The sequence below is a fragment of the Anas acuta genome, chromosome Z, assembly GCF_963932015.1.
Source record: "Anas acuta chromosome Z, bAnaAcu1.1, whole genome shotgun sequence".
NCBI lineage: Eukaryota > Metazoa > Chordata > Aves > Anseriformes > Anatidae > Anas > Anas acuta.
In genome coordinates, this window is record NC_089017.1 from 11,966,424 (window position 1) to 11,989,545 (window position 23,122).

General features: G+C 36.3%; 1 protein-coding gene across 6 annotated transcripts in view; it reads left to right on the forward strand.

Annotated features, from left to right (window-relative positions):
* Window positions 1-23,122, forward strand: part of PARP8 (poly(ADP-ribose) polymerase family member 8) — a 125,266-nt gene that overhangs the window by 86,669 nt on the left and 15,475 nt on the right. For all 6 annotated transcript variants that reach the window (XM_068666671.1, XM_068666668.1, XM_068666669.1 and 3 more), the window contains 6 exons: window positions 1,349-1,415; window positions 3,159-3,284; window positions 5,345-5,909; window positions 7,230-7,283; window positions 7,386-7,481; window positions 21,091-21,183. In XM_068666671.1, coding sequence (XP_068522772.1) covers window positions 1,349-1,415; window positions 3,159-3,284; window positions 5,345-5,909; window positions 7,230-7,283; window positions 7,386-7,481; window positions 21,091-21,183 — 1,001 coding nt within the window. The remainder of the gene's footprint in view (window positions 1-1,348; window positions 1,416-3,158; window positions 3,285-5,344; window positions 5,910-7,229; window positions 7,284-7,385; window positions 7,482-21,090; window positions 21,184-23,122) is intronic.

The window sequence follows — 23,122 nt, forward strand, 5'->3', positions numbered from 1 at the left end:
ACAAAGTATTTAGTCTCATTTGTGTTTGCAATATGTGTTGGCTGTTGTTCCACCTCAAGGACCTGAGGGTCTCGCAACAAATGCTGGACTTCTGACACCTGCTTCTTCTATGTTACTCAAAGATTTTAATAATACCAGGAGCTAATTTCTAGCCTCTGTCCCTAATGTTTTCAATTTTCTGACAGATGAATGTGGATGTATCACTGGTAGGATGGGTCTTGAGTAAAATGCAGGGTCACTTGGCCACTGGAATGCATACATCAGGCACTTGGATGATGAGTATTAAGCATCTTCTATAAAAATGCCCACAGAAGGAAAACCTGATACTAGTAAATTCAGTTCATTCCACTGTCATTTTCCTCGTAGTCATAGGAACTGTAACAGTGTGGATAAATAATTGATTAGATAAGGGGTTTTTCTCCGCATCTAGATCTAAGGTCATGTAAGTTTCTAAGGTCTTAACAGGAACTTAAATTAGTTTACTTTTATTTAGGAAATTTTAATTCTTAGATACAATAGTCTTCTGAAAAATAAAGGAAATACTCCGGTGAACTACACCTTTATAGAATTCTGAAGATCAGATTAGGTGTGAAAACTCTCATTTTATTGCAGAAAACCTGATATGTTTGATCACAGAATTCATAGAATTGTAAGGGTTGGAAGGGACCTCAGGAGATCATCAGGTCCAATATGACATGCTAAAGTATATCATGTCTTTCAGGGAAAGGGCTTAATTTTGTTTTCAGTTACAAAGGGATAAAATCGTTGTTTTCAGCGACAGCAAGTTCACTTTGGACTACAGTAACTACATCTAGCAGTTTATTGAGATTGTCCCATGGCTATTATTAACAAAAGGTAACAAATGGTGCACTCAGACTTCTCAACTGAGAATATATTCAGTACATAAATTTATTTATAGATAGGGCATTTTAATCTGTGTATGTAAAGACTATTTACTTGGAAGAAAAATTATGAGATTAGATGAGATGAATTACCAGCCCAGATACGGTCTCTTCCAACCTAGAAATTCTGTGATTCTGTGATTCTGTGAAAGCTCTCTAGTAACAAAGGTACATTTGTATAATTAACAGTAGTGGGAAGACATACATTCTAGGGAATCCAATGTTTAAAACATCCTTTTGTTAAGACAACAAATGATATTGGCTGATACTCCTAAAAAATGGCCCTTAATTTCTTCATAGACTCAGGTGACACGACTGCTTTAACCATTGCTTCAATGCCATTACTTACACTAAAAGTACGAATAGAACAGAGTCCTTAAATATAATTTGTATGGTTATGATTTTGATTATTCATTTAAACTCAACAATATCTCCATTTTCCATAGTGCCAACTGTGGATGTATTTCAGATTTCTACTAAGGAAAGATTTGGGCTGGGACATCAGCTGAAAAAGTAAGTCTGGAAAAGTGTGAACTCCTCTTTTTAAGTAAACATGACATATTTCTTAGTTCCTGGCCCATGTCACAGGTTGTCAGATCGGTTGGATGAAAGTGTTTTGGTTTTATTCAAGTAAAAGTAGCATTTTTTCCTCTGTAGGTTAAATTTTGACAGTTGTTGCAGAGAACCTGGTTTGTGCTGTCTGCCAGGGTTTTCTGTCACTTTACTGTCATTTAGAAGGTAAGATACATAAGTTTGAAAAGACAGTAGCTAAGTGTTTGATTTAATGTTTCTGCTCAGATTACGAGGTCTCTAGCAGGAATCTTTCTGAGCATCATGAATACCATAAGGAGGCAATACTTTCATGGTGGCCTCTAAGATTTGCCAAAGTAATCAGGCCACCCAGTTTTGAGGACAAGAAGAAAGAATAGTAGAAAAAAAACAGCAGTTTCATGTGTTCCTGATACAATTCAATTTAACAGAATTTCGCTGAGTAATTTTTTCTTATGTGCTTGCATATGTGTAATGAAATGACAGGAATATAGGCTTCAATATTCGATTCTTGAAATAGTAAGACTCCCTTAAGAAAAAAAAATCTTTTGCTGTTTGGTGTTTAAAGAAATTTAGTGCAGCATTTTCATAATCTTGCGAATGAAACAGTTATTAAAATCTCTCTGATACATGACTTTGAAGAAAAAAATTAAAAAGCTCCCCACACAAGAAAACTCTTTTAAAACATTTTAGTATGAGCACTGCCTCTGATTTGTGTACTGGGTAATTACCAAAGGCACCCATAGAACATTTTCAAGTAAATAAATCACAGATGAGCAGAAATCAGAATACTTGTGAACACCATGACCTGTTCTGGCTATGAGCACCAGATTATTCATATTTGAAGATTCACTAAATTTTCAATAATGTCCATACTGACTTCTACTTTCTCTTTAGCTTAGTTCTCATAGACCCTGAATGCTAGATTAGAACCACAGAATAATGTAGCTTGGAAGGGACTTCTGGGGGTCATCTAAAACAACCTCCCACCCCAAGTTGCACTAAATTAAAAGTTAAATTGGTTCACTAAGAACCTCAGGCAGTTGAGGTGTGAAAATCTGAAGCCTTTCTTGGTAATCTGTTGTACTTAGCCACTTTTCCTGTGGATGTGTTTTCTTTATAGCCTTTATGTTTTTTAGCTTCCCTTAGAGTGACTTGTGGCCTCTGCCTTTTGGTGTGCATATCAGGAAAGTGTCTGGCTCTAGCTTCATTATAAGCCCCTCTGGGTAGTGTAATCCTTGACATGCCTACCTTTATGCCTTTGGAGAAATGTGTTCCTACCTGAGCAGTGTGGATGTTGTATCTTGTCTCTGCATTTACTGGGGAGAAAGATGCCTAGAGCTGAATGGGATGTCTCTGAATCAGTTTGTTTTTAGATGAGAGGCATGTGCTTCACATGACAGGCATGTGTCTATTAAGTCTTGTGGTGGTATTGTATGCAGACATTATTGTTAATAAGAGTTCTATGTGAATTAATCTTATCTAAGAGTTCTGTGTGAATTAATCTTACCTGGGGTGGGGGGGAACATGAATTTTAAAGAACTGAAGTGCCTAGTCATTGGTCCACATATATGATAGAGAAACTCTGCCTCTAGGGTGAGGATGTTGCATTATCTAGCCTACGTGGTTCACAGGTAAACCCTAATATTTAAGTTCATATGACTTGGCTATGATGAGAAAATCTTTTTTCTCTTTCCTAATTTGCAGAATCATGCAGACATTTGTAACACAACAGTGGAAGAACAGCAAAGAGAAATCTAATTGTACGCACAATAAGAAGTTGTCTGACAAAAAGGTGAAATCTCCTCTGCACATCTTTTCTACATTGCGCAGGTAATAGCAAGGAAAATGAGCTGTTACTATCATACCCTGTTCAAAATCCACAGCATACTTCAAAAGGTGAAATGTTGACTTTTCTCCACAGAGGAGTGCTCTGTTTCTATCTTACCTCATGTGTTTCCAGTGATTTCCTTGCATGACTTCAAAAGCAAACTCTGAAACAGCCATGATTCATCTATAACTGGAAATAATTGATTTTATATTACTTAACTTGGTTGTACTTATATCTTTAGTAGCTTGGTAGCATTTGACTGCTACTTTGAAGAAAAAGAACATATATATGTAATTTTGTGGTTGTCCAGCTGTTCTTTGCACAACTGTGTGTATTATTATTTTTTTTTTAAATCTAGAATGGTCTTTAATCAAAGACTGATTTTAAGAGCTGCTGAACACCCACTCCTCTCCACTAGTTTGAGTAAATGAATGTTCACTATTTCTGAAATGTAGGCACAGAATTTCAAAAAACAAAGGCATTAAAAACATATGAAAATAGTTTGTGAATTGTTCAGTTGAATTCATTATGTTACCCATACTCTCAAGGACTTGTAAAATGAGGCTATGATTTTACCCCTTTCAGGAATATGGCTATTTACTCTAGTATGTTTGCTTGCTTATGAAGGGTTGACAAATCACCCCTTCTGTGAATTTGTATTGAGTACTTATTTGAACATTGCTTCTTCTTGATGAATTTTGCAATTCTAATTTCCATGTATTTAAAAAAATAAATATAGATGGTTAGTACGGAAATCACCCACATTTGATGAAGGGAGGAATGTTAAAGATGACTGAAGATCTGTCTTCTCAAATGTAGAAGAAGAAGATGGTGTTATAATTACGGTAGAGGGTAGGCTTGCTCATTGCCTACCATGCCACACCATGCCCCGTGCTTGCTGAAACTTGGGGTTTGGTTTTATTCAGAAAGGGCAGACAAAAGACAGATCAATCCTTCTCCTGTTGATTTGCTGGCTGCTACTACAGTTGCAGAGATCACTTAGTCCAAATGTGGGGACTTCTCTCTCTCCATAGAGCGCCATTCCTACTTTCTTTCTGCCCGAGGGTGGTAATGAGCTAACTGCAACTGTGAGTCAGCCTCCACATGCATTTTCTGCTGTCATCACTTGGTAGCAGGGTGAGGAAAGCTGCCAGCCTCTCCCCTTGGGGTTTCACCTCTTTTTTGCTTGATTGGAGTCCAAAAACACTAGAAAGATTGGGATTCCTTATAAACCATAGAAAAATGATTTGGCATACCTGATGCTGATTCTTGCTTTGCAAAGACAGTTGAATGTGAACGTTATAGAAATGTAAGAGATCAAGTGCGTATTGTTTTGTTAAAAAAAAAAAAAAAAGTCTGCTCTCTTATTTTTTTATTCAAAATGTGAGCCCCATGCATTCTCATTTCCAGTGTTAAAGAGCTAGAATCTGTTTAAAACAGGACAGAAGAGCATCAAATGATCTTCCACAAAGCATCCAGATTACTGTGAGGTTTTTTAAAAAAGTTAATTTCAGCAGAATCAAATTTGTTTTACTGCCTGCAAATTTCATTGCTCATTATATCTTCCATAGCATCTGCACATAGAAATTGTGATTCCATGCCCAAAAGACAATAATTTGAATGGGATCATGCCATGATGGAATGACACATTTTGATAAGATAAATGCATTATAATCTTGTGTGAAATACACACTTTCCATTTCAAAATTATTTTCCTGAATTAATAGTTTGTTTAAAGATGTAGGGACCTGTACCAACAGCTGTAAGTATATAGCCCTAACTTCTACGTAAATAGTTAGTCATCCTATCAATCAGTGAGAGTTTGTGTATACACGGGACTAAGAAGGTATTGGAAATTTGGTTCTACATACATTATTATTATTATTATTATTATTATTATTATTATTATTATTATTATTAATTATTTTGGGCTGTGTTTGCCACTAGTTAAATACATGAAGATGGGCAGCACTTAAAAATTTGGACATATATCTGGACTTGCTTATTTCACGCACATTTTTGATTATCCTCCAATTATGTCTTCCCCTTCTTTATTTTTAAGGTCGCCGAGTTATCCTCCACCTGGCTGTGGTAAAAATAAATCAAAACTGAAGTCAGAACAGGATGGCATCTCCAAAACTCACAAGCTGCTGAGGAGGACTTGCTCTAGCACAGTTAAGGCGGAGGATGTGTGTGCCACAAAATCTCACAGAACCTTTGGCCGCTCGTTGTCTAGTGACCCTAGGGCTGAACAGACAATGGCTATTAAATCACACAAACTGTTGAACCGTTCTTGCTCTGCAGCTGTCAAGCAGGAAGAGTGCATCACTTTAAAGTCCCATAAGTTATTAAGTAGGTCATGTTCTGGGGATCCTCGATGTGAGCACAACAGCACCTTGAAGCCCCATAAACTTTTAAGTAGGTCTTACTCTAGTAATCTTAGAATGGAAGAATTGGATGGATTGAAGAATCAGAAATTACTCAGCAAGACCTACTCCAATGCCCCTAAATCATCCAAAATGGAGCCTTTCAAGGAGTCCAACATAGCAGAGGGCAGGAGGCTCTCTCTTACCTCAGGGCTTATTGGTATCTTAACACCATCTTCATCATCACCTTCACAAGCTGCTGTGCGTAGTGTTTCTTTTTTTATTCTGCTCATTTACCCTTCATTATTTTTCAAACATGTTGTTACGCTTATTGTGCAAAAGTATTAATATTCAGGGGGTATGTTTGAGGATATTTTGGAAGTTTTTAAAAGTAACCGAAGAATAATGGAGTCAGCTTTTTAAGGTGGATTTAAACTACTCATACATTTATGTTGTAAAACTAGAATCTACCTAGGTGAAGACAGACTTCACAACTCACCTTGAATATAGCTCACTGTACAGTTGCTGGCCACAGGAAAAGTTCAATCACACACTTCCTTCCCTACCTCCTTTCTTGCTGCAGGAAGAGGAGACAGTGTGAGCTTCTCTGCTGCAAAATTGACATGGTCACAGAGGTCTTTACTAATTTGCCAGTTTGCTTCATGGGGGAATCAACCATCTTTTGGCTCATTAAGGTGCCATGTCACCTCTTCTTCTGGTCTTTTCATCTGGAGTTAACAGCATACTGGAAGAAATGCAGTCAGGGTTCAGCTCACCTCTTGCACGTTTGTGCTTTGTGAAAAATTTAGCCTTCAAATGTGTTGGTGGCAGCTGGAGGTCAGGGAAGGAGTTAGGCCCACAATGCCCACTTTTCTTTCCCCAGAGATATGATTGATTGAGAAAACAAAGGGTAGCACATATTGTTATTTTAAGACATTGAGCTCACACTTAATTCTTCTGCTTCTGCCTGTGGAGCCAATCTGATTCTTATTCAAAACAAGGGCTGATTAAAATAAATGTCAGCCTAGAGGGAGTTCTGTACCTTACTGACTCCTATAACAAAAGTACTTTCTAATTTATGCTGTCGTACATTGAAAGAAAAAGGCAGGAGGAACCTGAGTGGGATCTGAGCACAGAGTCCTGTTAGCATGGTGCTCACAGAGGTGAGATTTTAAAAGATATAAAAGAAAGATTTTCAACACTTTTGTGAATTACATTAGTCATTCAAGCCTAAGCACACAGTCCATATTTAGACAGACAATATGCAGTTAAAATTTAAACTTACTAAATGCCAGTTCATCAGAGTGGAGTGAAGGTGTGGGTGTTTCCATTTGAGATTAAAGTTTTGGGGATACTAGGGTATAAAACCTTATCAGATTTTAGAAAAGCTAAAAATCCATCTCACATTCAGCAAATAAGTAAAAGGATTGATTATTTGTAATGGTTAATGCAAATTAGATACCTTTTTAGATGCAAATATTGTTTAATTAGCATATCTGCATACAAACATTACAAACGTTTTGCCATTTCCATATAAGTAGTCTACCAAAACTGAAGTTGCCTCAACTTCTTTCCTTGCAGCAAAATTATGGTGCAAAATGCATTCCGGTACGAGACCGTGGCTTTCTTGTGCAGGTAGGATGCCATATCTTACCCATTTTTGAAACATTCTGGAGCACATGCTGACTTTAATTATTTTTAAGCAGATGTTGTTATTCTCATTTTCATTGTTCTCAGACTATTGAATTTGCTGAGCAGCGGATACCAGTATTGAATGAATACTGTGTTGTTTGTGATGAGCCCCATGTGTTCCAGAATGGCCCTATGCTGAGGGTAAGTTGTATGCTTGCTGGGATAAACAATGCATTTTCTAACGCCTTAAGTAGCAGTGGACCATACAAAGTTGTTAAACTATTGAATTATTTCAGATTTGTTTCATGCTATTGTTCATTTAAGATGCAAAAATGTAATGCATATTAACTAGATTTTACTCCAAAATTAAAAAAAAACAAAAACCAAAACATATTGCAAGTAAGGGAGATGAGAAGTAGGCTTGCATAGTAATCATAGAAATTTAAAAGAGTTATATATTTCACTGACAGCTATTATGCTAGAGTAGCCATTATCAGATAAGCTACAGGAAGTGCACTGGGATGTTTTCATGTTCCTCTGGCACCCTTCTAAAAGCTCAGGGTCATGTCAGTCCTTGAGCTTCTATCTCAGCTCTATTCAGATAATACACTAGTGATAATGCTACAAGGTCTTGAAGTGCTTCTGGCCCTTATTTGCTCATGGACCTCTGGAAAGAAACATTCTTTGTATTGTGATAAAAAAGCCATGAGGAGATTTTCTTTGAATTGTCTGATCTAGCAGTGACCGAGGCCAGGAGCACTGTGGTGGTATGCGCACAGTCTGGCCAGTTTTGCAGGTTTTCCTTTCTTCGAGTCCCATATGAATGAGAACCAGGAATTTTACATGCTAAATGATGCACTCTCTCATGATGTTCGGGAGTGCATACAGTAAACAAGAATAAGATTCATTCTGAAATTAATCTTTGCCTCAAGCTACTGGATCAGTGCAGTATTGTAAAAGAATATATAGGAGGATAAAATTTCTTAATTTTAGGACTGACCTTGCAGTTTAGAATCCTTTTCATTTCACCTCTTATGAGTTCTATGGAACCCTGTGTAATCTAAAAAAAACACTAAAGCTGTGGAAAATTGTATTTCATATCAGTGTATGAATGGTCCGACACCATTCATCACAGTTTTTCAGTGTGGCCAGCAACTACATATGAGTTGAAGCAGGCATCATCTATGATAGTCCTGTGGAACTAAATTCAGAAAGGTTACTGCTTACACAGAAGTCATGTCAGAGTTATTCCCTGTGACTCTCAGTGGCATCATGGTCAGGCATTCTGACTGCAGGCATGGTATCCATATATGCTGCGAATAGGATTTGCAAAAGCATCTATTTATTGGATTTACTCTGATTTAAGCCAAAGGTAAATCTGTGTACTTTTTGAGTAGGCTATTTGCCCCCTCATGTTCATATCTGCCTTTTAAAAATATGGCTTTCTGTCAGATCTGTCAGCAACCAAACCCTGAATAGAAGCCTGTGGAAAAGGCACCAATTCCTTCTCTCTCACCTTTGAATGTATTACTATGTGTGCTGTCTGTGACAGAATGAGATAAGACAAAGTGAGTTATATGTAAAGTTTGGATAATAAAATTATATAAATCACCAGGTTTTATCTGTTGTCCATGGGACGAATCAAACAGCAGGGTTTCTTCCTGTTCACACAACTATTGAACTATTAAAATGAAATAAAATTGAAAGTTACCTGCTCTACAATAAAAAACAAAAAATAAAAATCTTGCTTTCCCACCCTAGAGATCAAAATCCCGCAGAATGACTTCTCTCAGACATCTCTCAGCATAAAGAAAGTGCATTTTTGCTATCCTTTTGAGTTCGTCAGTGCTTCAAAACAAAGTTAAAAATATATTTGCCATTGGACACATATTCCTCAGTGCCTTTGCAAGCAGCATAATCTAACAAGCTTTGCAAAAATGCAAAGGTGTCCTTGCATAACCTGGAGAGATGGAGATAGCAGGAAGAAATCTAGCATGCTCTGTGTATGCTTGAATGACTCAATAAGCAATGTAGAGTCTCCATTAATGATTTTGCAGTGCTGTAGGTGAGAAGGGAAGGATCTTAGTTTGAATCTAGCTTGAGTTTGCCAAAGGATCTTAAGGAAATTTATGATTCATTCTTCTGAAAGCTCTGGTAGAGGCAGCTTATAGTAGTCAAATGTAGGCTTTATTGCTACTTCATCTACACATAAGTGTGCATATGTTCCTCTGTGTGTGTTTATATAAATGTATACATATAAAGGGAGCAAAGAGTGACCTGACTGAAACAATACATTTAATACTGCTGCAATAGAAGATCTAAGAAATACAGTACTTTATTATGTAGAATGGGGAGGACTGTCATTAAAGGTAAAGCTACATGGGATCTAGCCTTAGGTCACTTCATGGATCCCATATTTAATATCCTTAGTGGATAAAGAGGTTGAGAGTCCTTGTGGTTTTGATACCACAGTAACTTCGTCAGCTGTCATAATCATCAGGTGTTGTTATTTTTAGATTCTGTGTCTTGATCCCATCTTCTACAGATAGCCATGTCTCAAAGCCATTTACATAGTCTCTCTGTATCTAATGAGATGCCACAGATTAAACATTCATGGATGGATTACCATTCTCTTTCAATAGTTCCTCCACACAGATGAAGGTGGGGTCGTGTCTGGGTGTATGTATACTTAGTGATGAGTTTCACTTCTGTGACTTGGATCCTGGGTTATTTAGTGGAGTTTTATACAGTTTCAAAGAAGACATACTAATTGCCCAGAGAGGTTGTGGTGTCTCCTTCTCTGGAGATATTCAGAACCCTCCTGGGTGCCATCCTGCACAATGTGCAGGTGATCCTGCTTGGCAGGGGGATTGGACTAGATCTTCAGAGGTCCCTTTCAACCTTAGCCATTCTGTGATTCTGTGATTCTGTGATGCCAGTAAAGAGTTTTATTTTGCAGTCCTTTATTATGTCTGCCTGAGACCTTTTCTGAACTGTGGTGTAGTTTAATTAATTTCCTTGAAATACAGATTGAAATTTTAACAATTGCCATCACACAATAATGATGTTATTTTAATACTTTAATGATACTTAAAACTCCTATAGCTTGGTGTAATTTTTTGTGATGATCATTAATGACTTGCACGATTCTGGTGTCAGCCCTGGTACAGCTGAAAGTTGTGAGGTAAAGCTTTTCCTTTCTGCAGATTTGCACTACAGGCTGTGTTTTTGTCTTGATTATACACTACCTTTCAATTAGTCTCTCTCAGTGCAAGCTTTCTTCTGAGAACTGTGACTCTTTTTCCTAGAATACATTTTAGGCACGGTGGTCTGTTTTTAATACCTATTTCAATTTACTTCTGCTTTCTTAAAATCTTGACATCTTATTTCCCATAAGGTAAGAGGAACTTGATGACAAGATGTGTCATTTTTGAACAGCTTAATTTAGACACTAGATCCACTTGTCAGATGTACCATTGGAAGATGTCTGTTGTACAACAGCTGCACAGCACACTTGCATACATTTAGTTTTATGCTCTTACAATGGACACCTGTCTTACTCCAGAGCCTGCGGTATGAATCTAACCATGCAAGTGCTCCCTGCAGGTTCAGGGGTCCTGTCATAATACAGAAATCTTTGGAAGTTGTTAGGCTGTCTTAGTGACTTACTGAAGATGAACAGAGAGGAAATTCTTATATTTCTCCTGATAATTACTTTGTGGAACAAATTATGGAGTTTGGATGACAAACAACCAGTTCTCTTTTGAGCTTCAGAAGTTCCCTGATGTACAGAAGAATACCATATACAGTCCCCGCATGTACTCCATAAGTGTTTGCACATATGAAAATATGGTATGTAGACATTGTAACTTTAAAACACAAACATAATGCTGTCATGGGGAACTACAGCTGGATTGCTGTGAAGGTAAAGGATGAAGGTTCTCTGAAATGGAGGAAGGGGTCTTAGAAAAGTACTACTTGTGTACCACTACTGTAGCATTGTGTACCACTCTTTTTTTTATAAAGGTCTGTGGTCTACTACGTCATTCCATCCTTTATTTTTTTTTAAAGAGTCAATGAATTTGGCAGTGCTTCCCTGTAGGTATTCATACCTTTTCCATATGAGATGAGGATCAATGCAATTTCTCTTCACAGCATGTTCTTTTAGTATTTATTTCAAGAACATAATCATATAATATCACATGATAATTATTATTTACAGTGCACCCAAAGTTATAAATGCTAAACTGGATACATAGCTTCCATGGAATGTCACTGAAAACTGTAGATTACCTGAAATCAGTGCATGGTATGATTTGCAGCTTCTTTGTAAAGCACGGAGAAAGTTTAATGATCCTAAGAAGAAGAAGTATTATTTGACCTTTTGCATAGCATAGGCTGTTGCTATTTCATACAGTTATTGCTGATAATGATCTGAATCCTGCATATTTCTACATATACATATATAGTCCTATATACAAAAGGATCAAGAAACAATCTTGAAATTAATAGTGAGGTTTAAGACTGCATGATCTTTTGAGGTCCCTTCCAACCCCTACAGTTCTGTGATTCTGTGATCCATTACATCCAAATTGGCCTTTTTGGCCCATAAAGAATCACATTTCCACCTGAAACGCAACCTGTATTGCACAGCTCAGGAGCTCTGCAGTCAGTCTCTTCTTAAGTGTCTCTTCACTCAGCTTTGAAAAATTGTGGGAAGAACAAGGTCAGATGTAGGTTTTGTGCTGAGGAGAGATGGTGAAAGCAGACCTGGTAAACATAGAATCATTAGGGTTGGAAAAGACCTCCAAGATCATCTGGTCCAATGATCCCCCTACCACCAATGTCACCCACTAAACCATGTCCCTAAGCATCATGTCCAACCTTTCCTTAAATACCCCCGGGGACAGTGACTCCACCACCTCCCTGGGCAACCCATTCCAGTGCCTGACTGCTCTTTCTGAGAAGAAATGTCATTTCCAACCTAAACCTCCCCTGGCACAACTTGAGGCCATTCCTTCTAGTCCTATCACTAGTTATCTGCAAGAAGAGGCTGACCGCCCAGCTCCCCACACCTTCCTTTCAGTCAGTTGTAAAGAGCAATAACGTCTCCCCTGAGCCTCCTCTTCCCCAGACTAAACAACCCCAGTTCCCTCAGCTGTTCCTCACAGGACTTGTGCTCCAGGCCTTTCACCAGCTTCGTAGCCCTTCTCTGGACATGCTCCAGGACCTCTTGTACTGAGGGGCCCAAAGGTGAACATGGTACTTGAGGTGCAGCCTCACCAGAGCAGAGTACGGTGGGACGATCACCTCCCTGGTCCTTCTGGCTGCACTATTCCCCATACAAGCCAGGATGCCATTGGCCTTCCTGGCCACCTGGGCACACTGCTGGCTCGTGTTCAGGCGAGCATCAACCAACATTTGAAAGCAGGAGAAGTCTGCTCATTTAAATCATTAGACAATGCCTTATTTTGCTGCCTTTGAATTATTCTGAACACAGTTGTAGGTCAGTAAGATGTAGACTACTACTTGTTTGTAAACTAATGTCCAAATTTTCCTACTGAGACTTGAATTGGTTCAAGAATATTTTGATTTGTTTTTTATGATGTTTTCAAATGGTTGGTTTCTCACATAGATTGTAAAAATAGTAAAATCATCCTGATGTCTGTCAAACTAATATGTTAGACTAAATATTAGAACTAATGTTAGGAAATGTTACCCATAGCTGCAGACCCCATTCCACAGTACTGTGATACTCTACTGTTGGGCAGGCATTCCTAGCGAACACCCCCTGAAGCTGAAGCTTGTTTCATCCACTGCATTTAGAGATTTTTTCAGAGATTTTTTTTAGAGATTTTTAACTATTTAGAGTTTTATGGAAAGCAGTGTCTGAACAAAAGAAAATTTCACCTGAGTCAATCAAATTACTTTTGTTTTATACTAGACTTTAAATTGTTCCAGTCACACTAAGATAAATGGATATAGTATCCTCAGTTTTTGTGCAGTATTTTCTGTATCTCTTTGTTTGTTATGATTTATATGATGAATAAACACCAAGACCAACATATCTGTTAACATGTTTTTGTATACCTTCTACAGCAAAAGGCCAACAGAGAGATTGCAGTCTTATACTTGCAGTAGTTGGGTATTTGTAAATACTAGTTCCTTCTTAACCAGGAACAAAATCTTCATGTGCATCTATGGTATTTATTTGTCTTAATAAGATAAGATGAATTCGTTTCACTCATTAAAAGGTCCTTTTTCTCCCTTTTGATTCCTGATTATTGTCCATTTTTACAGATTTTAGAGATGTGTGGAAAATGAGGACCTGTTGCTGTTAATGTTGTAGGCTTTTTTCCCCTGTTGTCCATGCACAAAGATGAAGAGATTCTTTAATACCTGCCCTAAAGAATTTTTAGTTTAGATGATGTACCAAATGCAGGATGAAAGGTAGTGTGTCCTCCTGTGGTTTTCTCTGTGTGAATTGCTCTAGAAAGGGGAAGGCTGGCTAAATTAGTACTGGCAATGATAGAAACACCAACAGGGAAGATGCTGCTGAGGAGGGTCCTTGCTCTGCTCCTGTATATGGTGTTTGGGCTTGAAAAAGAAGGCACTTCTTGCGCCTAAATATAAAACTCATATAAATATACAAATGTGAAAGATAGTTTGGCTTCTCTTTACACAAAATCACAGACGAGAAGCGATCTCTGGAGGCCATCTGGTCCTACCTGCCCTGCTCAAGCACCTTGCTGCACCTGGAGCAGGTTGCCCAGGTCCATGTCTAGATGGCTTCTGAATACCTCCAAGGAGGGAGACTCCACAACATCTCTGGGCAACCTGTTCCAAGGCTTGATAAAGCTTTAGATAATACTATTTTTAGCTTCAGGTAAAGCTTAGATAGAGCTAGTCCAACATGAAAAGATAAAATGAACTGTCTTCCAAGAGCCCTTCTGAACAATATGATTTGGTTCAGCTAGCCATAAAAATGTGTTTTGCAAAATTGATGTCATAAGATAGTAAAGAAACTTCAACATTATTTGTTTCTATGTTAAAAGAACCAAATATATTAAAAATACCATATGAAATTCTTCATGTTACTCTAGAACTAGTAATAATATTCTGGGGAAAAAATTACTATTCTAATAATGCAACAGTTTTGCTGATATAATACTGAAGAGACATCTTGTTTCAGGACTTCAGCATGTGATAACTACTTTTATGACAAACGTTTAAATATAATGACATCATAAGTATCAAACGTAGTTATTATATTTAAGGATCTGATTAAAATAAGTGAAGTGTTATAAAAATATATTAACATATGCAGCTTTTAAAAAATATAATTTTAAACGTGTAGCTAATGTCTATCTTAGTGTGTGTATGCTATATTAAAGTCATTGATAAAAGAATGTCATGGATTGGATTTTAAAGATGTGCCAGACAATTTTACAGGAAAAAAAATCCTTGAACATATTCAGTAAGATGATTAAAAAAAGAAACAAAAAAACACCTGTGGAAATCTGGATATCAATAATTTTTCTTTGAGTCAAGAAAGCATTCTTTACACTGCCACCTTGTGTTGAAATATCAGATGAAGACTTTTTTTCTTTAGAACAAAGCAGGAAATAGCCATAAAGAAAAAAAAAAGCAAAACTAAACTAAATATTTAAATTAATTTCTTTGAAATTTAAATGCTGGTGCGGACATCTTCACTGTTTAAACTTTTGTCTATGAAATATGAATGTAAAACGATATTTGAAATACCTGTTGTAAGTATTTAGCAGTAAAAATAAGTACAGTGGTGTAATAGTGATATATCTGTATTTATATCTGTAACCTTACATTTTTAGAATGTTTTTCATGACAAAGTGCTCAGTTGTGATTTATTCATGATGAGTAGAATCATTGCCTTGGTGAGCTCCCACTGACTGGAATAGGTCTTGGATTGCTGCATCCTTTGAATATATGTTCCTTATCCACCCGTGAATAACACAGTGGTATTGATGTTCCAGAATTAGTATGCTGTTTAGGAGTGGGAGGTTTCTGGAGTAGAATAAACATGAACTATGGAGAAAAGTGTAGGTGTACAAATTTATTTAGATAGACTGGAGTTTAACCAAGATGATGGAGATGTTTTCATTCTTGTAGAATAACACTGTAATTTTTCTTATCCTCAATCTACCATATAGTCTAGTTTTACCTCTTTTTTATGAAAAGAAAAAACAAAACAAAAAGAAAACCACTCGTTACAAGCGATACTTTGGCAGAAAGGACTTCAATCACTTTATTGTTTACTGAGTGTAAAATGTATAGCTTGTCCTGTAGCCAAGAACTTAACCAGAGCTCATGTTGCCCAGATAGCACTCTATAATGTTTGTTTACTTGCCACCTATTTATGTATTTGGAAAGGAGGGAAAAAAAAAAAAAGTGTCTAAGCTTTCCAATAATAGGAATTAAAAGAAAAAGCAGAAAATAAAACCAATTTTTTCATCTTTCTACAGATTATATCTGCTTACCACCGTGGTATCCCCTACTTATTTCAGCAGTGTGTTTCATATTTCACATGAATATTGTGAGATTGTTTAGAGAGCTTACCTTACATATTTATAGACAGATAGGTTATTCAGTAAATATGGCAGTGTGTATATATACACACTATATAGATCTTGGGTCAGTAGTTTGACTTCATTTGAAAATTCAGAACAGAGATGTACTTGTTTATAATTATCTATTTTTTTAAAGGAATTCATAAATCAGTGCAAGTTTAGGCCATAGTATACAATTCTATGACTAAGTACTTAATTTTGAATATGTTTATTTTTAAATATATATTTTCCTACAACATAAGAACTTGTCAATAATATGAGCCACCCCTCATATTTCCCTCATATGTCACATCTGTAGATACAACGGAGATTTTTGTAGCATTTGTTCATTCATTTGAAAGCATGACTATTAGATGTAAACTATGACAGAGCCAGGAAAGCAGCTTTCCTGCAGCCCTGTCTTCAGATGTGGTAATGGTATCCTTGTTGGCCTGAATGTAATTGTTTCTTAGGTACCATGGAGTCAGGTGTTAATGAATTAGCAACTGCTTTTCCTTACAAATATAACTAAGAAATACATCTAAAAATCCATACCTGGCACAAACTGAGAAATGAACCTCAGAAACGTGAAAGTTCCCTTCCAAAAGAAAGCTTTACCCACCAATCTCCCTTCCTCACTTCATTCTTCTTTCCCTCTCTCTTCTACTCCCCCCACCCCTAACCCCCATATATTTTGAGTATTATTCCTGCTCCATCCTCAGCCTTCTAGCAAGTGTAATGAAGAGAGACAGAAGTTCCTCCTTAGAAAAGCTTAACAACTACCATGGTTGAAAGCAGGAAACAAAACATAGATTTGAAGATAGATTTCATTTCCCCTGCCTGTTCCTTTCATTAGGAGAAGTGAGATGGGCTCTAATGGTTTCACCTTTACCATTTGTTATATTTGCTGTAAGTCAGCCTCTGAGCTTTCCTCGAGCTTCTCCTTTTAGATCAAGAGTTTTTAGGTGTGTCAGTCATACTGCAGCCTCATTAGCATCTGTGTGACATCCCCCAGGATGCGGGAGAAGGTTGCACATTGCTCATCTTAGCACAGCAGCAGCACACATTTGAAAACAGTGAGATCAATATCAGTTATGAAGGTTTCAACTCTTTTGAATTGAAAGAATGTCTGGAAAATATTTTAAGTAATGCATGAGTCCAGGGATCAGAATATGTCATAGTAGCTGGATGGTTTGCCCATCTGCCATTTGTGGTCACTACTGTCAGAAGTGATACTTAAATCACCTCATGCAGAAACTCTGACCGAGCCTTTTTTCTTCTCAGTGTTGTGGATGAGTGCTACTGAGCATGCAAAGATTGGGGGTGGCTAAAGGAAAACTCCGAAAGCCTTACTCTGCTCAAAAAATGCTGTCTGCTTTTATCAGTGCGTTCTGCTTCTCAGCATTAGCAGTCTCAGGTTAACTGCTCAGCTCTTATTTTGTTCTGCCTTTTTCCCACTGGAATAATTATCCTACTAAAAGGTCTTTCAGCACTGATGGTCTTCACTTAGCTAACAGTTTTGTGTAAGCCAATGACATTACGTTAATTTTCTCCTTTCAAGTTAAATATAAGGTATATGTGTGAGAGCACTGTTGAAGGGAAGGTACAACTGCCCACTAGTTTTGGGAAAAAAAGTTTCCCGGTCAGCTCTGGGGGCCTTCAGGGGTTGTAACTGGTAAAATTCTGCATGCCCCTAAGACTTTGTTACTTTTTTTGTTCTTTTTTTTATGTGTTGTGGCTAGGGGCATTTCTCATATTTAAGTTACAAAGCCAGAACAAAACTGTTTCAGTCTGATGGGCTCACATCTTACTATAACAAAAGAGACAAGTGGCAGTATGCAAAATGCTAGCAGCAGTGTAAGAGCCACTTTGAATTCAAGCTTTACCACAAAGCCTATGATTATCTTTAAGCTCTGTCTCCTATAATTGATTTATTACTTTCTTTTTCATATTTTTCCATTGATTCTAGCATGAACAATTCTGGACAAAACTAAAATCAGGAAATGTGATACTGGCATCATCATATGACAAAGAAAGGCTCCTGGAATGTCTGTTGCTTAATTTTAAGCCAGACTTTTCCTTTTGGTGGGAAAGGGAAGAGTTTAAATGCTTGAACGTAGCTAGTGGCTAGTGGCTGAAGTAGTGTGAAATGACCATACCAACATCTCTTGGAACATTCTATGGTAATATGTGTATGGGAAAATTTAGTTAAAAGCTTCTGATTGGGTTAGACTGGGACAACTATCAGAAACAAGATCCAAAAGTGCTCTAAAAATGGCTAGAGTTCAGATAAAAAGGCTTCTAGAGTGGGTATATGAAGGCAGACTATTGAAGTGTCCATATAACTGAAGGGCCCTGATTATTTCCCCATTCAACTGACAGAGCCCTGACACTTTCATGTAATGTAAAACTACATATTTGTTCAGGTTTTAGTTGAAGAGGATATGTAGAATGCAGAGGTTGTACAGAGTTCATTTTTTTTTTCTGTGTAGTTCTTTCTGTGCTTTTTTCTTTAACCAAAGGTACTTCAGATGGGGATTTCAATATTTCTGAAGGCAGACAATTTACTTCCGTGAAAGCATTAAGGAAGACAAATTAAAACTAGAGATACATTACTTTTTTAATAACTAGTTTAAAAAATTGGAGAGAAAAATCTGGAAGTGCTGTTTATTATTTACCAGAATTTTGTACAGCAAAACCATGTGGCTTCCTGACAAGTTTGTTTCTCAAATAGAAATGAGTTTGGGGAAACCCATTTCCATTACTGGGAAAAGTTTTTTCTTGTGTTTTGAAAGAGATTGACAAAGCCATTCATCTGGCTTTATTATCATGTAATTTACTATATATTATATCACACTTACTGGACGGTGAGTTTCTGTGAAATGTTTTGGGAGCCCTTGAATGATTTTGTGTTCAATTTCAAGGTATTTTCCACAAATGTCTTGAATATTGAAATATGTACCACTAGATTGTGGCTAACTTGGGAATGTAGTGATCTGCATTTCTTAAACACTATTTTATCAGCATTGTCTTGTCAAGTCTTTACTCTAAAAAATATTCAGTAGGCATACAGGTACATCAACTACATAAAGTCAAAAGAATTTTGTTTAACCTATCAGTATTTTTGTTCCTCTTCAGAGCTCAGATTTTGCTGCCTTGTTTCTCATACCTGCAGTTCTCTAGCCTTAAGATCTTAGCTCCAGTGTCCTGAGAGAAAAAAGCTTTTCAAATGTCAAGCATAAGTGCAATGATCATTTTCCTAATTTCAATCTTCCAGCTATTCAGACATTTCTGGGATCATAAAACAGTAAGAAAATTAAAAACAAAACAAAACAACAACAATTAAAAAAGAAGAAAAAAAAAAGAAAAAGAAAAAGAAAAAGAAAAAGAAAAAGAAAAGACAAATCCTATGTTCCATTTGCTATCTGTAAATCTCAGGGTAACTTATTTTGTTGAGGTTATAAATAGAATGACAGCAATGAATATTTTCTCTTATTCATGGCTAAATTATTTATCAATCCTTTGCTCTCAAATTAAAGAAAGTCTGTATATACTATTGATTGTTAAGATGGCAGTGCCACCATGCTTCCCCAGCTAAGCCAGTGATTGAAGCACCTTCTGAATGTGAAAGCCTTCGAATAATGACAATAATAAATACTTTTTGTCTAGTGTGCAGTGGCACAGCGAATTGGATCATGTTAGGCTTCATCTGCTGCCTAATGCAATGTAACATAGCAGATAAAATAAATCAAATGGATGATACTCTTAGACTTGAAAGATGATAGCTCTTGTAAAGCAATTGATGTAAGAATATGTCAATGCAGTACATTTCAGATGTTTATTGAAATCTACAATCTTTGAAAACAAACAAATGCATATTTTAAAGGCTATCAAACAAGTGACTACAAATACAGCAGTATGCCTATTACTGACGGATTTGTTTCCTGAAGTGGAATTCAAATAATTTTATTTATTTATTTATTTATTTATTTATTTATTTTTGTGATCTGGACCTGAATTCTTAGCTATAAAAGTTCAGTAGTGCTTGCTAAAGCTTGTTTTTAAATTTCAGTGAGTTAGGATTCAATAACATGGATTCAAGCAAACAGTATCCAAAAATATTTTTTTCTTGTTTTCAGTACTGTAATAAAAAGTTTCATTTATTGGGGTCAATTTTAAGGAAGGCTTTATTTTTCTTGTTTATATTTGTTTCAACTGTTTGTTCATTTTTAATTCTTATAACAATTAACTTTTTATGAATCATTACTTCAGCCTTTTAAAAGTTGATCTGCTAATTACTTTTTTAGTAAGTAAGTGTGGAGTAACTGTGAGGAGTGTAAGTGATTAGGGAGCATATGAAGACATGCCTGTTCATAAAGCTGTATTTTTTGTTTCTGTTTTATGCCTCATGAAGGCACAAAGCTCAGGTCTCATTCAATTTGTAGATGTTTTGTTTTTTATTCAAGTATTGTGATGGCATTCTGAACTGAGTTCTTTGGAAAAGCAAAAAAATGATTAAACAGCATTTTTTTCTATTTTTTTCTTTCCTTTGTTATCATAAAAAAGGATTCAAGCTCCTTTATTTATAAAAATAACATGTAGCCTTCCCTGATACATTTATTATTCAATAAAAATATAATGCATTTTCTAAAAATGTACATATACATGTACATCGTTAAATTAGTTTTTAAAAAAATAAACCTAGCATCTTCAAGATTTTGTCATTTGGATCAAATTTTTAAGTGTGTTCTCAAAAGCAGAATAACAAGCTGTGAATAAGCCTGCATTTATGAAGTGGGAATGCCACCATTTAGTTTCTGGATTTGTTCTCTACAATTTTTAGTTATATAAGACATTTTATGTTTGATAGGACAGTCTGAAGGACATTTGGGTACTATGGTTGTAATTTTGATATTGTAATCTATTTGTATTTGGATTTCATTTTGTTTAGTCTTTAGGAGTACTTACAAGTTTTAGATTTCTCAACACTTTAATAATGTTTTGCACATTATTAAAATGCTACTGTAATGTATCTTCCTCAATAATTGCCTTGTATTCATAATTTGAAATTAATGTTGCAGTTAAACATTTGGAGAACAGAGTTAACATTAAATGTGTTTGTGCTTTTTTTTGTTTTGTTTTGTTTTGTTTTGTAGGTATTGCATGATAAAACCAATAACCTCAAACTAGAACAAAAATATAATTAACTTTCTTTCTCTGTGTAGCCCACTGTTTGTGAACGGGAGCTCTGTGTATTTGCTTTCCAAACATTAGGAGTGATGAACGAAGCTGCTGATGAAATTGCAACTGGGGCTCAGGTAGAATTATCTAATAATTATTACATATCTGATTTTCTATAGTGTGTGCAGTTTTTTCAGTGTCTTCTAATACTTATTTTACTTGTATTCCTTGTATGAGTATTCCTTGGTAAGTATTATTTATTTGTGAATTCTTATAGCCATAAATGCACTGTTTATGCATGACATTTTCAGATGTTACTAATGAGGTGCTTCCATTGTTTTCCTTCCATGTAATTAGAGTAACCCGCTTTTCTTGTTCTGTTGTATTCAATTAGGTCACCTGGATTGTTAATAAAGGCAGACGTTGTCATCTGCAGATAATTCCCATTTATTTTCACCTAATGAGCCATTACTACTCTCATTCAATTAATAAGCCACTTCCTGTTCATGGTGTTGGATGCAGCTATCCACTGAGCATCTGTTATTTTGATCATTAAATAACAGTGGGAAAGTCCTTATTGATGTTTCTACATAGAGTTTTTTTCTCTCTTCTCAAGGATTAGGAATTTAACACAGCCTTGCTTTCTGACTCTAAATTCTGTTATCAATGTTTTTATAACCATAGAATTACTTGTTGTTTTTTTTTTCTTCATGATTTTCTATGTGCCGTAAAACAGTATTTTAAACTATGTTTTCAAATCGCCATTTAACCTTAATTTACAGTTGTTAGAGGGCTTCAGTGTATTCAAAAGTTAAAATGGCCTTTTCAGATCTTATGGAAAAATGCATTCCTCTCCGATTACCTAAATATATGTCACTGACTGTGCATTTCCTTGGTAAGCAACATGTTTTTTGGAAGAGCAACCATTCAGTTCAGTTAGCTTTAACTAGCACTAATGAATCTAGCCACTGGAAATAAACTATTTGGCTGAGTGCCAGAATAACGTCTGTGAGCATTTCCTAAGAGGAAGAAATTGGAGAAGTGTCTTCTTCCCTTAAGAATATAACTGAAGACCTCGGTTGTGTCATTCTGTAGTGCTGGACTTTTATTTTCTGAATATACCATATTTACATGGTATTTAGGTACAAGCAAGTAGCTCTCACTTCTGTTTTTAAATATGGCTGAGGGGAGAGGTGGTCCATGTTAACTCTCACACTTCGTTTTACATAGGTCTTACTGTTACAGACATATGCAGAGCTTTCTCTAGCTCTCTAGAGCACCTCTTCATCTACAGAGCATTGCTGAAGAGTATTGAAGTGATTACAACCTTAATGGTGCTTAAAAAGAGGTAGAAAAAAATGATGTTGAAATATCGGACTGAGGTGACTGAATTTTGTTGGGTCTCACTGTAGTGTTAGCATCACACCCAACTCACTACATCTGATCTGGTTGAGCTCTCTTTCCTGTTTGCAGAAAGAGTTCAGTGCTTTTAGGGTTTGATTCATCAGAGCTATTTTTGACAATAGTTTAGGATGGTGTGAGTCACAGCATAGGCCATCAGCACAGAGGTTATTTTCTCCATTGATTATGAAGAGAGTTTAGGCTGACTAGTAAGATGTAGGTACTCACACTGTGAATTTCCACATTTCATCAAATAAAACTTCCTCCAAGTCTCCAAAACATTTTGTGTAGTGAAGATCCTAAATACAGGTTCCCATTATTAGAAATTACATCCTGTTCTTCCTACCATGCTTTGATCTAGTTTTCTAAGGTAGACACCCCTACTTTGTCACTCCCTGTGTTCTGATGGCCTCTTCTTAATAATAAGAGATTATACTTGATATACGTTGAAGCTCAAATTCACATCACCTTCTTTTTAGTCATAGTCAAAACGCCTAAAAATTAAACACCTGATTTTTTTTTTGGTAGTTTGGATTTCCTGTAGAGATGTACTGAGAGATTTTTTCCTCCTTGAAAATATTTAAACCATACCTGAGGTGCTTCAATGCTCACTCCTAGGCAGGAGAAGCTCACACCCAGCTACAAGAACACTTAATAGATCCACAGCACTTCTTA